Genomic DNA, 15,755 nt, shown 5'->3' on the forward strand with positions numbered 1-15,755 from the left:
TCAATTTGGCTACCACACATGCAATCGTAGTAGGCACCATATTATTCTATACTTAACAAGAAACTATGAAAATGTTTAATATGGGACTAGCTAGATATGTTTGTGTGCTATATTTGTGATACCATGTACCACCACTTAATGTAGAAAATGTAATAAAAAGTATTTGAACATAAACAAAAAATACTGTGTTTGCTCTGTCTCTGCAGTAAGGTGGAGTAAAGCAACATTCCAAAAGCAGAAAAAAGCTTCAGCGGCAGCTGTGAGATGGTTCAACTTATCTGCAGCCCTTCAGTTCTCAACCTGTGGTCCGGAGGGGGCGGGGAATAGTCGCCAGCCAACTTTGTAGGGGACCCGTGACTGCTTAAAAAATTAAATAGTATGAACAGATTAATAAAGTGTATATGAATAAACAAGGAGAGTGTAAAATAAAAATTACAATTTTAATACATTCAGTTAATTCAAAGGAATTTAAAATTGGAGGCTAAACATTAACTTGGTATCCTCAGTCTGATTCGTGGGAGCTGGGCAAGTGCATTAAACAATATTTAGTATAGACAACTGGTGACCCCAATTGAATTTAGAAAGGCTCTAACGCTTCGATTCACACTGATTCTTTTAAATCAGTATTTGTTTATGGATTTAAAAAAATATATCTGAATTTGTGCATTTGTTTGATGAATGCTTGTTTCTGTTTTTTGTATACTGTTGAGGTTCAAATCATTGAATTTGCTTAGGAAGATATGACTGAACTAACCCTCATTCCAACTCCAGAGATTGCATTATTGGGATATGTGGTTAACTTCCCAAATAAATTTGGGGAGTTGCCGCTCTTAGTTTGCTGCTAGCCAAAAGATAAATAGCACTACACTGGGGGCGGACAACAGTGCCCACAGTGAAATATACTCCTCTGTGCTGCCCCGATCATCACGTCTCAAAGATATATGGGGGCCATTCAGGGCTTATACGGAGCCCGCCTGCCAAACCATTGCTTCACAGATGGAGCAGGGCATTGTCCCGGCTGGGGTAGGATAGTTGACCGGGGCATCACAACCACCGGTTCAAAATAACATCCATGCTCATCATTTCTGTGGTGGGTTTACTTGGCTGAGTGCATATGTCTGGGCTTGTTTCTCTTGACGGGAGGGCTGGGTGGTGGGTTGATGGAGGTAGCCTCTAAAGGGCACATCTGGACACTGTGCTTTTATTTACAATCATTAACCACTGATTTTTACTTCCCTTTTTCTTTGTTTTTTCCCTATTTCCTGACATTATTGCACTGATATGGTAGACTCTCTTGTTATACCCATTCAAATCTATCACTGACAGTGCGCCCTTATGTTTGTACTGCAACTACATGCTGAAATGGTAAATAAAGTTTAAAAAAAATAAAAATAAAGTTGCTTAGGCCGAGGACTACAACTCCCAAGTAATGACTTCAGTGGGGGTTCCTGGATGCCCATAAAGATTCATTGGTGGTACATAGATTCCAGTATTGATTAGGCGGGTGTCCACAGAAGTCAAAAGGATAAGAACCCCCGTTGTACACAATCCCCAGAAAAATTGGCCTACTTGGATGCCATCACAGACAATGCCATGAATATCAATGGCCTCTGAATTTTGGGTGACCTGAACATGCCTTCTTCTGTTGAAATCTAGGTCCCTATTTTGGTGTGCAGGTTTTGGTTTCTTACAATCACATATAGATGACCATGGAAACAGTTTACAGAGATTAATCAGATAGGAAATAACAATTGATAAGACAGATGTTAATTCTGGCGCAGGATTTATTTGGTTCGCCTCCAGATTGTCCTTCAAATGTCGATCCGGATTAACTGCTAGTCCAGTGACCCGGGCTACTTACACCTGGCTGGCTGTATAGGTTTACATTTCTTAAACATTAACTATCCTGTTACAGTCACTAAACAGCAAAAATGGACACTGGTAATCATGCACATTGCCATCTCCAGAGATCAGAACCACGCCATGCATCTCTCCAATGAAATCTGTACAACCAGATCTCAAAAAGGCCTAATCACTTCTCAATACACATGGTTGGGAGCCCATCTGTTGTGCTGGCGTCCTGCGACTACACCACTCATCAGAAGCATGGTGAGAGCTGTCTCTCTACAGCCAGACCAAAGTCTCAGATTATCCTGTGTGGTCTTGCTGCATGGCATTGATCCCAGACATAAGCTGGTCTACTCCGATATGTCGATTAACTCATTGGCCAAATGTATTCACAATATGAAAAACTACCTAATGCTGGAAGTTTCAAGCCCTTTCCTTCGTATCTACCATTTGCTAAGTCACTTCATCCAGTTGGTGTACAAGAAAGAACTCTCCCAGTTCGGTCTGATAAGCTAGAAGATCATCAAACACAGGTTCTCACCATCCTGGTAAATCATTCATACAGTTCTAAGTTAAAAATGATTAAAGGAAAGAAAGCAAGCCTATAATTCTCTCCTACAACTCAGGACACTTATTAATAGAGAGGGAAATTTCTGAAAGTGGTCAGCCTAGCTTTCTGAGGTTGTGTAGTAAATTCTGAAGCTAGCTTGCCACTTCAAAAAGTTACTCAATTTTACCATAGAAATAATTAATTTGTTCATTAGATTCAACTTAACCGTGGATTAGTATTTTATGTACGAAATAACTGTTTTAACAAGCAACCCAGCACATAGCAAAGACAGTACAGAAGTACTTTGACAGTGAATGAATAACATGGGGTAGTTATGAGGGAGATCGCGACAGGTAAAAATATGTTACATACAGGTTTTAGTGGTTTAGTGTGTAACAAATACTATACGCTTTGTTAAGATCAGGGCCAGAAGCCAGGTTGGGGAGGAGATAGCTTTTAATGTGACCTTTACCTTTCTTTTAAGTTTAAGGTACACTTCTATTGCAATGTATTTATGCAAAAAGAAAAGTTATGCACACAAAGGTTTGGTGTTATATGTAATTTATTGCAACAATTTTAAATAAAAAATAAACCTTATAAAGCATGGAGACCTTGAACATAGGAAAAGAAACACCCTACATAAATCCATCGTCTGGGAAATCACATATTAGCAAAACCTCTTCATGTTCCTGACATAGGATGTTTTTGTGGAGTTTAGTGTAACATGTCAAAACCATGCGGAAACATAATTTTTGAAACAGAAATCTGCATTTTCCAAACTTTCAGCTCTAAATCACACACAAAAAACAAGGAGTTAAAGCTGCAGATACAGTTCATTAAACCTAGTTGCAAAAATGTATTTCCAACACGTTTTAGGTACTTCTAGCCGCTTTTCATATTAAATATGTACAGTGCTGCCCAACAACATTTTATACAAACAAAATAATTGCATATGAGAAAAGTATGGCAACCAGAAAGTCAATTTGATCTCTTCCCTCTGGCTAGTTCCTTGGCTGTCTTCATGTTTCTCTGGCACAGGTATTTGTGAGCACATACTTCTTTACAACATAAAAACACAGATTAGGGCAGCAATGAAACAAAGCAGCAGAACACGGTGTTTGCACTCTACACCTTGACTTATCAGCATGGACGCACATTAACAACATTTTATCATTTTTGTGTTAGATTACTCGTTTGTACCCATTGACCCGTGAAAAAAAATACACCAAATGATGGCAACAAGACGCTAACAAATGAACCGCATCGATCTTTTTTATATGCATACAATAATATTCTTAAATCAATGTACATTCCAGAAGTATCTGCTTAAGTATAGCTCCAGCATACATCTGTGTCAGCAGAAAACAGCAACGACGTAAAATAAATCCAATGCAAAGTGCCTCGTAATTCCTCTGGGTACTTCGTTTGTTTGCAACAGTTGTACAAGCTAAAACCCAAACTGTAGGAACGTAATCATTGGCTTTCACCATCATTTCATTGAAAGAAAATAAACAATAAGAAAACACACAAGGGAAAGTGATGTGCAACATTCAATGAAAAGAAAAAACTACAAATATCTTAAAATGCCCAGAAAAAGTTCTCCCTGAAAAGACAGGGTTGCAGCCCTTGTTGCCGAGGTAGACTAGAGAGTACAGAGGTCAGTGAATGGGCAGTAACTGCCTTAGAACAGCCTACATGCTTGCTTTGGACAATCAACGTTTTAGGAATGCACAGCAAAATAATGGCAGCAATTCCATTTCTATGTATAAACTCACCTTCATTTACACTGGATTTCACAGAGGCACAACTAAGTATCTGTACACATGACGCCATATTTGGAGTGCAATATATTTGTAATAAAACATATTTTAGTAAACCAACACGAGACCCACTCTACATTTGTGTGTGGGCCTAATAATTACAATCCAATCTCGTATACGTTTTTTGTAATCTTAAATGCAAATATTTCAACGCGAGAATAGTTTATCAAGCCACCCCTGTGCTGGCTGTGCCCTTTTTATATTCACATAGATAATGCATGTAATGCAAACCATTTGAAATACTTAAAAGCTTGTTCAGAGTCCTGTGAAACATTGCTGCAGCAACCACACCCGCCATTTGAGATACTGCAAGGCGCGCAATTACCGCACCCTGCAGAGTTTTGTATCTCAGAATTAGAGATTCTAGTCTGTATGCGCCTCCTCCCTAACCAAGGTGCTCAAAATTAGAATGTGCTGTCATCACCCTATGGATATGGGTCGCTTTTTTCCTCCCTCAAATCATGTGCTCAAAAACTGCGAGTATGCAGAGTTTGCCACGAACCTGGATTTGTGTGGGGGTTTGAGCCTCTTGCTTTGACCAAGCTGAATTAAATAAAGAACAAAACCAGTGATATTGAATCCATCTTTGACATGTCCAGAAACAGCTTTGACCAGTAAACTGCAAATCATGCACTCTGCATCCATCTCAGCCGCCCACTGTTCCCACCGCCTGTGCAACACACTATCCAGCAGAAGATGCTGTGTGAAATGGTAGCATAGACCAGGCAAGATTTCAAGCGAATGGAGTTTATATGTTCAGAGATTAACTGATTATAATCAACCCTCTATTCTGTATCTGGAGTGTAAGGCGGCAGTCTCCAAGCAAAGGGAAACAGCCTCTACTACACAGGAACTACCAGGCAATTTTTTTGGATCACGCATATTCCTTTACCACGCATGGTAAGTATTGTTAAGGTAAGCGTGTGCGTGTGTGTGTGTATATATATGTATATATATATATATATTCCTCATAACCAGTTCCACCAGCTGGCGCTCCACACATCGCGGGTGCCGCTCTCCATGAGGGTGGATCACAGAGCAAATTGGAAAGGTTGCGGTTACATCACTATAACAAAATAAGTAGAGCGCACTCTGAAGCTTATTATCGATCCAAGTTTAATCCACAGTGCACTAAGCTTGACAGACGTGTTTCTGCACGGTCGCCTTCCTCAATGTCAATTGTGTTAATGCATTAACAATTCATTTAAATAAAGATAACAAAATTCATTCAGGAATTTCAGCGAAACAGAGGAGGGTTAATATATCATATGGGTGTAAGCTTCTGTGGCCGCCATCTTTAAACATGTTAATTTGTCCATTCATTTCATTAAAGTGTTTAACAACTTCTATACACTGATATCCAGATTTCAAAAGACACTTGAAAGGGATATGAAACAGGGCTACTTCTCTCACTTTATCACAGAAAATGATTCACTTCATATTCCACCTCGTTCCCACGATTGAGCCCTGAATAGGAAGCCATCTTTCAAAATGCACATTTATCTATTGTCATCATTAGAGTGCTTGTTGACCTGAGTGAGGTGGCAAACAGTTTCTAAGAGAGATATGTTTCCAAACTTAATTCATAAATACATCAAAATTCATAAAAACAATACTTTCCCTTTCTGAATAGAGCCCTTAATGAGCCTACTGTCTATTATGTCATATGTATGGTCGCCATATTTTCTTTTTTTTCTCTCTAAACAATAATTTTGATTGCATGTTTATTTCATATGTATTGCACTGTGCTGACAAATTATCATGATTCCATCCCTCATAACTCAAACTCTTCATTATCTCTCATCCTATGTGAATCCACATCTCCTTTTCATTATTCAATCATCTCGTGGCCTTACTCTGCAACTGTATTATATAACTGGACTCCAGGCTAATAAAAAGAGTTTAAAAAAATAATAATAACTGGACTCCAAGTTCTTGAGTTTCCTCACTCGGGCCCCTCCTCTCTCGCCTTTTCTAACTTGATCTAAACAGAAACATTTCAGGAGACTGCTGTAACTGTTATGCTCCTGTTCAAAGTGGCGAGGCACTGGGTGTGTATGAACTAGGTTTGTAATTGCCCTCAAGTGCTCTGTTATTCTTTTTATGGTGGAATGTGTAGTGCTATCTATATATTGTCTCCCACAAGGACATACCAGACAATATACTGAGAAATCAGAGTTACAAGTGAGAAACTTGTTAATCTGCACCTTAGATTCCTTTATTCAAGACTGTATATTCACGTACTTTTTGGCTGTTCTTGCATGCTTTGCAGCATGTAAATGGAAAGAATCCCTTTCTGGCTTTGTCTATGAAATGGCTCCATACTAAATGGTCTTTTAAGGATGGATGAGAACTTCCTGCATGGAGTATGGAGTTCCTTGCCGTTGGTTTGCGGTATAGAGTTGTATGTAGTGCGGTGTTTTCTATGTATACTGTCAGATCGAAGTATACTACGTGTCGCACTGATGCAGCTCTTGAACTAAGTTCAGATCCTTCTCATTTAGAGCCAATATGTATTTTTCTGCCTCATTACAGGGGCACCACCAGATGATAAATAAATTGTCTATGTAGAAAGACCATAGGGACATGCTACACATCCAATCTTCATTGCCCCCTGCCCAGGCCATGTGCTTTTCCCAACAGCCCACGAAACGGTTCGCGTAGCTGGAAGCGAAGCACGTGCCCATAAGTAGTACCTTGTTTTTGTAGACACAGTTGTCCAGCAAAAAAAAAATATGTTCATATTTAAGCAACGTCCGATTGTATCCCTGGTACTTCAGTGCTCTTTCTTGTAGTAAAAATTAATTGCACGGAGACCATTCTCATGTGTTATACACGTATACAAGCTTGTAAAATGTAGAGTAATCAGCAACATGTCTTCCCACTGTATGCCTTCAAGAGCTCTAAGGAAGTCTTTAGCATCCCTTACATAAAAGCTCAGGTACTTCACTAGAAGGCAAAGGAAACAGTCTATATATGTTGAAGCATTCTCCCAAAAACAATTATTAGGAGACAATTGGATGACCCGGGGGATACTTTGTGTCCTTTTTACTTTGGGTAGGTGATAAAAAGGTCAGTAACTCAGGGTAGTCACAATACATGAATCAATAGTCATCCAATTCCAACACTCCTTTGTCCCACCATTTTTCCAACGATTAAAAAGGAAAATACTTTTTTCATACTGTATCCTTGAAATTGGAACATAGCAGTCCTTCACTGAAAGTTGTTTGAATGCTTCATTTCAATACTGCTCTTTGTTTAATAGGACTAGATCTCCTCTCTTCACCAAAGGTTTGAATCGTCCTGTTTCAAATTCGTGATTGCCACCCCATTGTGATTTCAAAATATTTTTTTATATCCTTCATAGTTCTCTGCTTGTAGTTTTTTTAGTTCCTCAATCACAATTTCTTGAAAAATGTCGATGGTGTCGAGAAGAGTTCGTGGAATAAATCTTGATTTTGTTCTTAGATTGTGGACAAAGCTTTTTTGCGATATCCCAGCTTGTTCTAGCAGATCCACTATATTATCGTCTACTCCTTGTGATTGGGGAACAGAACCTTCACCTAGTTCTTGTAATAACAAAAGAGTTTCCAAGTCTGTCCCTGGGAGAAGGTCCTTTTCCTCTGTTGGTCCTGGGACCTGGCAGTCCACTTTTTTGGGGTGTTGGAGGTGTACCTTCATCGATTTCAGCTTTCTAATGTATTTAAACAAGTCAATCCGTTTCTGTGTATAATTAAATTGCATGGTTGGACAAAAGCTCAAATTTCAGCTTTCAAATGTATTTAAACAAGTCAATCCGTTTCTGTGTATAATTAAATTGCATGGTTGGACAAAAGCTCAAACCCCGTTCCAATACTTAAGTTTCATCAAATGTCAAAATTCTATTTGATAGATTTATCACAGTTTTTGTTGGTTGTTCCATTTCCCTCCACGTTTGCACTGTATACTTCCCTGTTCCAGGAGGTCTCCCCGTCCCTTCCTCCCCCTTCTTGTCTTCCTTCTCTTCTCTCTGGGTGGGTGCGTTGTTTGAGGTGGTCGATGATGGGTTTCCCTTATTAGTTCGTACTCATGAAAATAAGTAGGCTTGGTTACAGACCCCTTTTCTCCTGTTCTTGTTGCTTGTTCTCCCTCCGAAGTCTCCATCTCAGATTCTGATGTTTCTCTTTGTGTTGCTGTTAAGCGATTCAATGCCTGATTTAATTCTTTTCTTGGTGCATCAAACTTTTTGGCAAATGTCAGAATGCGTCCCGACTCATTGTCACGTTCATCTCTCAGAAATTTAGTTTGTTTCCTATGTCTGATTGACCCATTATAGCCCATCAGGCGTTTCGTCATTCGTTGTCTGAGGTCTTCACTTAGAACAACAACCATATTTAGATTAATCATTGACTCCAGCTTTTTAACTTCTTCTAGGAGTTTGTCCCATCACTCCATGCATATTTGATCAAAATCTTGACTATTCCTTTGGATCCACCCATTGTATAATCCGCCCACTCTTGTAGTAATGCTGGAGCTGGGTTCTCATATGAGGACACAGTGTATATTTGTAGACCTCTTTAAATGCGGTTTACATCAAGGTATTTCTGCAGACTAGTGGCTTCCCCCCACTTCCTGATCTCTTTTTCGTATGTCTTTTCCAGACTGTTATAAAGAGTCCTCAAGGTACTCTGAGTTGCTTTGCTACCCGTACTCCCTTTAGATGCATTTGTCACACTGCGTTGGTCTCTCCTGAAGATATTAGCCCCTGCCTCCTCTCTCTCTGTATCGCTAAACATTCCTGATTTAGCGTGTGGTAAACAGTATCTTTTTGTATTCAGTGCGCCTACGCGGCTGCCGACATGCAATAGACTGAATGGGGCACTCACCGCCTTTGCTTCTTCGATTCCCCCGGCTCAAGGTTTTACGCTTCAACTCGGGCTGTGAGGCATCCTCGTTTCGTGCTTCAGAATGCGCTCTACTAAATTGCGGTAGGGATGTAACCACAACATTATATATTATATATATATATATACGTGATCAAGGCTGCTTCCTTGCAGCCGAAACGCGTCATGCTGGCGAAGACCATAACTGAATAAAGATTCTTGCACTAAATTGCTGACTTGGAGCACGTTTTTGTGGTCTGTACCCGTTTCTGGCGTCCGAGGATTCAGGACTTGTTCTGAGATATATATATATACAAGGTTTGGATTGAATTCAGTCCTACAGAACAGAGGGAATGTCTTGTATACCTAATGATGTGCTACTTGTGAACACAGGCTGGTTTCCCATTAAATAGTGGGGTCAAACATCCCTAAGGTAGCTAGCATCCTCACTGGCACTGCTAGACTCTGCTGAACGTGCTCCCTTCCAAACCACTCATTTCAACGTAACTCAAAGAAATAGCTTATAAACACCTTCAAAGGAGTCTCATTAAACAAAACCAATACTCTGCGAGCTGCCAGGGATCTATAACCAGAAAAGGCTAGTCCTGTTTCAATGCGTAAGTTGCATACGCAGGCTTTGTGTGATCAAACAATAGAAGCAGACTTCCAGGACTATTAACAGTAAATCTTTGAGGCTTTAGGTGGGTTTGAGCAAAAAAAGAGCTGCTACAGAATAGGGTAGAAGTAGAAAAAGCACAACCAAAATAGTTTTGGTAGCTTCTATGGTCAAAATATTACAGAGGCAAAGTGTCCGAAAAACAGATCAGCCGAGGAATGCAGGTGATGGCATGTACAGGGCAGTGGTAGCTCCTCCGTAATGGTGGAGGAGAATCGTCCCACTGCCAGGCTCACAGCCAGCAAATGTAAAATAAAACTATGCTCTTGCATCGTTTTATTTTACATTTGCAGCAATTAGCCAGCAGTGTTGGACGGGGTGGGGCTGAGCCATGGGAGGGGGAGGAGGAGTGCTATGAGCACTCAACTCCCTAAATGCGCAAATATATTTTGGCCGGCCGAATCAGGCCGACCAAAACACACATGCGCACTTACGTTTTCTCCAGCCCAGCGGCTTTGGGCACCCAGGCTGAAGAAACCCCACAGACTCTCTGGTCTGAGCAGGTTGTCTTTCCTGCCTGGTCAGACCAATCCGACTGGATGGGAGTCTGAGTCCCAGGAAAAGAAAAGGCAGCACACACGAAGCGACGCTGGAGGCAGCAGGCAGCAAAAGGTACTTTTTTAATTCAATAATGTATCCCACCCCCTCCTCAGTGCACGCAATGCCTCCCGCGCGACCCCATCAACCCCACCACCCTTTATTTAGGGGGGGGGGGGCTACCTCTGGGACGGGGGAAGGAACAGGGTGTGGTGGGGAATTCTCTCACGCATTTATAGTTATAAGACCGTGCACAAAGGTAAAGGGAACCCAAAATAACAGTATTCATGTTTACAGGAAAGCTACTGTACGTGCATTTCAAATAAAAAAACTGAAAATCAATGCAGCAAGAGCCCCAGCTTTGGAGGCACTTCTTTTTCATCTCATTTTTTTCTGAAAAATAACTAAAATCTTTCTAGTTTGGCACACCATCCCACAGACAGACATTTTAAATTAATCCTTTTTAACATTAAGGCTTACGTTTTGGAAGAAGAGTTCGGACTGTGCAATAATTGCCATGTTGGTTGTCTTCTACAATGGCGTTCACAGACTGGTACCTTTAATACAGTGCAATCAGAAGCTTCACAAACACCTCTCTGCTATAAGAGGGTCCCTTCACAGACTTGGACAGATCTATGATCCCTGGCGGAGGGAACATAGCTATATTTGCCTTCTGGTCCCATAGACTGAGCTAGTTTTATCTGCCGTGTTTTGTAAGAAATCCAACATTCTTAGCAAGATCCAAATTATTATTTCTATTCCGTGTGATCCATTTCTGTTAAAACACAGTAGAAAACCAACTGGGTTCCACGAGTGAGGAAACCTACATTGGGACAAAATAAAAAATATAAGAATGCTATAATACAAATGAAGATACATATAATGTTTAAACATTTAAATGAACTAAAACACGTATTAGTATTTATTGAGATTCACATGCTTCCTTTTAGCCATAAAATAGCTTTAAGCCAAACTTAGAACTTGCCATTGGTCTACCTCTGCACAGCCTCTTCAAAGTACACATATTTAGGATTGAAATGTTTACATGAAAAGTAATTCACAGAGCAATCTCTATGTCCTGCATTGACATTCATCTGTTTGTGATAGATGTGAAATAATATACAAAGCATAATGAAACGGGAAACTTAATTTCAAACAAAAAAAAAACTATTTGGTTCTCAAAATGAGTGAGGGACAGTTTCCATCAAATCTTATAATGACAGCTGGTTGACCTCCATCAGATTGCATTAACCATTCTGATCTCTTTTCAACTAATCCAAATCTCTTTTTTAATTAACTGCATCTTGCCTTGGTGTGTTTCTTAATTGTTTTAAATTCTGGCGGCATTAAGTCATTTCAATTGCACTGGTTGTCCAACCCTATGTCATGAAATATCCCATAAAGGTATACTATAGAGCAATGGTAAAACAAAAAGGAATGCAGTGGTAACTTCACTTAATCTCTTAAATTCTCAAAAAGTCATGTCACCCTTTTAAGAATATTCTTAAGCAAGCCTTCCCAACCTGAAGCCGGTTTAGTTGATAATAAATTGGACAATACTTTCGCCTCTAAGACTGGCCGTTTATGCACTAGAAATATTGAAGAATCACTGAAACAAACAACCAGGAACTATAAAGTTTGAAGAACTGCATGGCCAGATATTGTTATAAAATAGGTAGAATTTTGATATAAACATTTCTGATCTCTCGAGAGAAGGTCTAAAAATTGTTCTAGTAAATCCCACAAATGTTATCTTGCCACCCAGGAAGGCCAACAAACTACTTGCCCAAAGAATTATAGTACACAGACACACATTGGCATTCTTTCTTCCCTATGGCATCCATACTCAGCTTGTCTTTCTAAAGGGGCTACAGATGTTGATAGAGAATCATGCATCTCTTCCACCCTGCCAAAGCATCATAGAACCTGGATGCTGGTCCGCCATCACAAAGAGGGGATCTGGTTCAAAGCCTGACATTTTTCTTTTTCCAACTTCTTTTCATGGCCTTGACTGAAACCAAGGCGGGGAAGTTTTCCATGCTCAAAGATGTCCATGTTTGAGGGATTCCTGAAACCAACAGAACCATAGATAGCACTGCCAATTTTAACTGCAACGTCTCAAAAGATTATAAATATTTCCTCGTGAGAGATGCTTGTACAAAGGTTGAGCATGATACCAACCTATCCCTGGGACGTTCCAAAAGATGATTTACATTGCTGGAGCTTTCAGCTGTAACCTCTAAAATGATTATATGCATTTCCTGTATTAATGTACAAAGGTCCAGTCTGATACTAACTTGTCTGTAGGCCTTTTTACAAGATAATGTACTTTTATTAGCAGAGACCAGAATTGGTCTTGGTGGCCCATGTGATGGTACAACCATTGGTAGTATTGGTCTTTGAGACTCGTCTGCTGGAAGGACATTCTGCCTCTTTTCAATGATATTTAGCCTCTAGATCTTCTTGAGGAGCTCTATCTTCCGGTGGGTTTGAAGCTTTCAGGTGCTGTTGATATGGCACAGACACTCGGCTGTACTTCAAAGCACCATAGTGCCTTGATGAAGAACCCATTGTTGACAGTTCCTTGAAGCCAAGGTGGACCCTTAAGGCACAATGTGACAACATTAAGCGGAATGCCGACGAAGCCCAAAATATTCAACACCTTCACATTCAATGCAAGAATGACTGTGATGGCATTGCTTCACATATGAACTTCCCATGGAATAAAGTTGTGGGGGACCTACATGTTTCAAGGTAGGGAAATTACTTCTTCTGACAGCTGAGGTGGGCAGGGATCTAAAATAAAAAAGGTTCTATCTTCTTGCCAAGTAGGCTCAGTTTAGACCGCCGGTGATGGGTTCCCCCCCTCTTTCAGTCGCCTCTGAAATATCTCTTAAGAAATACAACAGAATCTTCTTTTGACAAACCACACAATATGATGAGCTGGCCTTTGCATCACTTTTTACCACCACATAAAAGACAGCTATTACAATTGACGGAGAAAGTAGATTAGGATTGTATCCCCATATAGGTAAATAAAGAAAAAACAATTCTTTCACGAAAGAAAAATAAGAAAATGGAACTCAAAAATGATTTCCATTTATCAAATTTAGAGGCGATTCAAGGTTAAAGGGCAGGCATTTGGACTGGAATCCATAGCTCTACAGAGATGGGAGGAGGGTTGATTAACCAACTGCGCTCGATGAAACAGTACAGTTCTGGAAATTTAAAAGTCACAAATTCATAATGTTCTCAGTGTGTAGAGCAAAGCCTATGGCACGGATTCTTTCTTCCTCAGCTTCCAAATTAAGTTCTAACACGTGGTCTTCTCACAGTCAAAAGTAAGATCCAATGCAGATTCAAAACTTACAGCTACATTAAAACATGGCATATTATAGGCATGTTTTTGTCTCAAAAAATGTTTTCTAAAATTAACATTTGAAACTGTGTTAATGTCCTGGACATAAGTTACTGAGGTGAAAGAGCATCTTATGCCTAGCATGATAACCTTTACAACTTTATACCACTTAACATTAAGCACAATCTTAGGTTCGGCAGAACAGGCAAAACCTAGTTCAACACTGCTCATTTACCCCACTCCCTCGCCCAAAAAAGGTTTCTATTACTGATTTTCCCTTACAGTTGTCCATTGTTTTGGTTTCCATCACTGAATGTTAAATGGTAAGAGGCCTTTTTGAACTGCGGTTATGTTTTATGAATTACACCACATAACGTTTCTGCAAGAGGCGCTGCCAATGTAACTAATGGACACTAACATTAAGGAGCATTGTGTTTAGACTGAAAATCTATTATCTCACTTTAAATAGACCTTTGGAAGATTTGCAAGACCAAGCTTATCCTGAACCTTTTGCTCTGACTCGCTAAAGATCCAATGCTCTCTCTTTCCCACCTACTGGTCATCCATTAGCAGAGCTATAACATTTGTGTTGGGATGAATTTAAGATCCAACTAAACTTTAAGAGCTTTGGCTATCCAAGCCAAGAGGTCAGGAGCCACTGTACTTTGAGATACAACTCAAAATATTCAGTGTGGCACAGAATTGCACACTTCAGTCCCTGTTAGCCTCAAGTGCATGAGAGATGGTGTAGTAAAAGAAATTAACCAAAACGGAACTCTATCAACTGAGCACCATCATAATTGAGGCCTGCTAATGGCGGAGGACTATCTACAAATTATGTAGAGCCAGATCGTGAACAGTTACTGGCCTAATGACCCTGTTAGCCTATACAATTTCTTTGGCTACTGGCTTACCACCAATGGGTATCTAAGGTACAGAAGTACCTATCTAGGCCTTATTAAGGCTGGATCCATTGCAATTTCAAGCATCAGACTGGATACGTTGTCCTGGAAAAACTGGTCTCACCTGGGCACTGGTAAAATAAGTGAAAAGGTCTTGACACCCTACCCCGAGGATCCTGGCCTCAATTGCTATAGGAACATATTCAGAATTCTCAGTATCCTTGGTGTTGCCCAGTGATGACATTTTACAAAAAACACTTTGAAGCTACAGAAGACTTGTCTCTCCTAGCACGTTTTGTGGGCGAGGCTCTCGGATCTGGAATGCACTTGCAGTCAGAGGCTTCCTGGTGGTCTTTCCTATCTGCTATCTAATAAGAATTATGATCTGACAGGCCTGCATTGTTCTGAGGTAAAATTATGCTGCAGGGATTTATCCAAAGGACGCAACCAATTAATGTAAGGCATGGTTAAAGTTGATCATGTGAGAGTCATTTCTTAAAATACTTATCATCTGAATGTGGCCTTTTTAGGTCTCGCCTGTCGATGCGCATCGAGCAAGCGAGAGTATTGGGACTTATCCACTCTTTCCCCAACTTGCAAGGAATCGTGGCGATTCCTTGCAGTGCCCGTGACTTTTAAGCTCAATGCGCATGCGCATTGAGCTTAAAAGCGCGTGCACATGGCCCCAGCCGCCTGCCTTGCCTACTCTCCCGCCCCCTCACTTCTTGATTGCACGGCCGCTAGGCCGTGCCTCCCCTACTCCTCCTCCTACTCTCCTCCCCTCCCGTCTGTTCCCGCACTCCTCCCACACCCCCGCTCCGCCCCCTCACTCTCTCTGCCCGCCCGCTCTCCACTCTATCAGGCAGCCAGCCGCACTCCTCCCACACCCCCGCTCCGCCCCCTCACTCTCTCTGCCCGCCCGCTCTCCTCTCCATCAGGCAGCCAGCTTCAGGAGAGCAATCTGGAGAGCAATCTGCGGGGTGCCGCCATTTTGTATAGGGTAAAGGCTCAGGCGCCAGCATCTAAAAGTTATATTTAAACAGCCCCCTCTCGCAGCAATTGTGTCCCGCACTCCTCCCACACCCCCGCTCCGCCCCCTCACTCTCTCTGCCCGCCCGCTCTCCACTCTATCAGGCAGCCAGCCGCACTCCTCCCACACCCCCGCCCCGCCCCCTCACTCTCTCTGCCCGCCCGCTCTCCAC

General features: G+C 41.0%; 1 protein-coding gene across 1 annotated transcript in view; it reads right to left on the minus strand.

The window, feature by feature from the left end:
* Nucleotides 1-5,900: 5,900 nt before the first annotated feature.
* The window catches only part of SLC7A6 (solute carrier family 7 member 6), a 374,495-nt gene continuing 364,640 nt past the window's right edge, over nt 5,901-15,755 (minus strand). Inside the window, exon 10 of the mRNA XM_086947751.1 lies at nt 5,901-11,116. Within this exon, the coding sequence (XP_086803877.1) occupies nt 11,049-11,116 (68 nt within the window). The 3' untranslated portion in view covers nt 5,901-11,048. The remainder of the gene's footprint in view (nt 11,117-15,755) is intronic.

This window comes from Lissotriton vulgaris, chromosome 12, assembly GCF_964263255.1.
Source record: "Lissotriton vulgaris chromosome 12, aLisVul1.2, whole genome shotgun sequence".
Classification (NCBI taxonomy): domain Eukaryota; kingdom Metazoa; phylum Chordata; class Amphibia; order Caudata; family Salamandridae; genus Lissotriton; species Lissotriton vulgaris.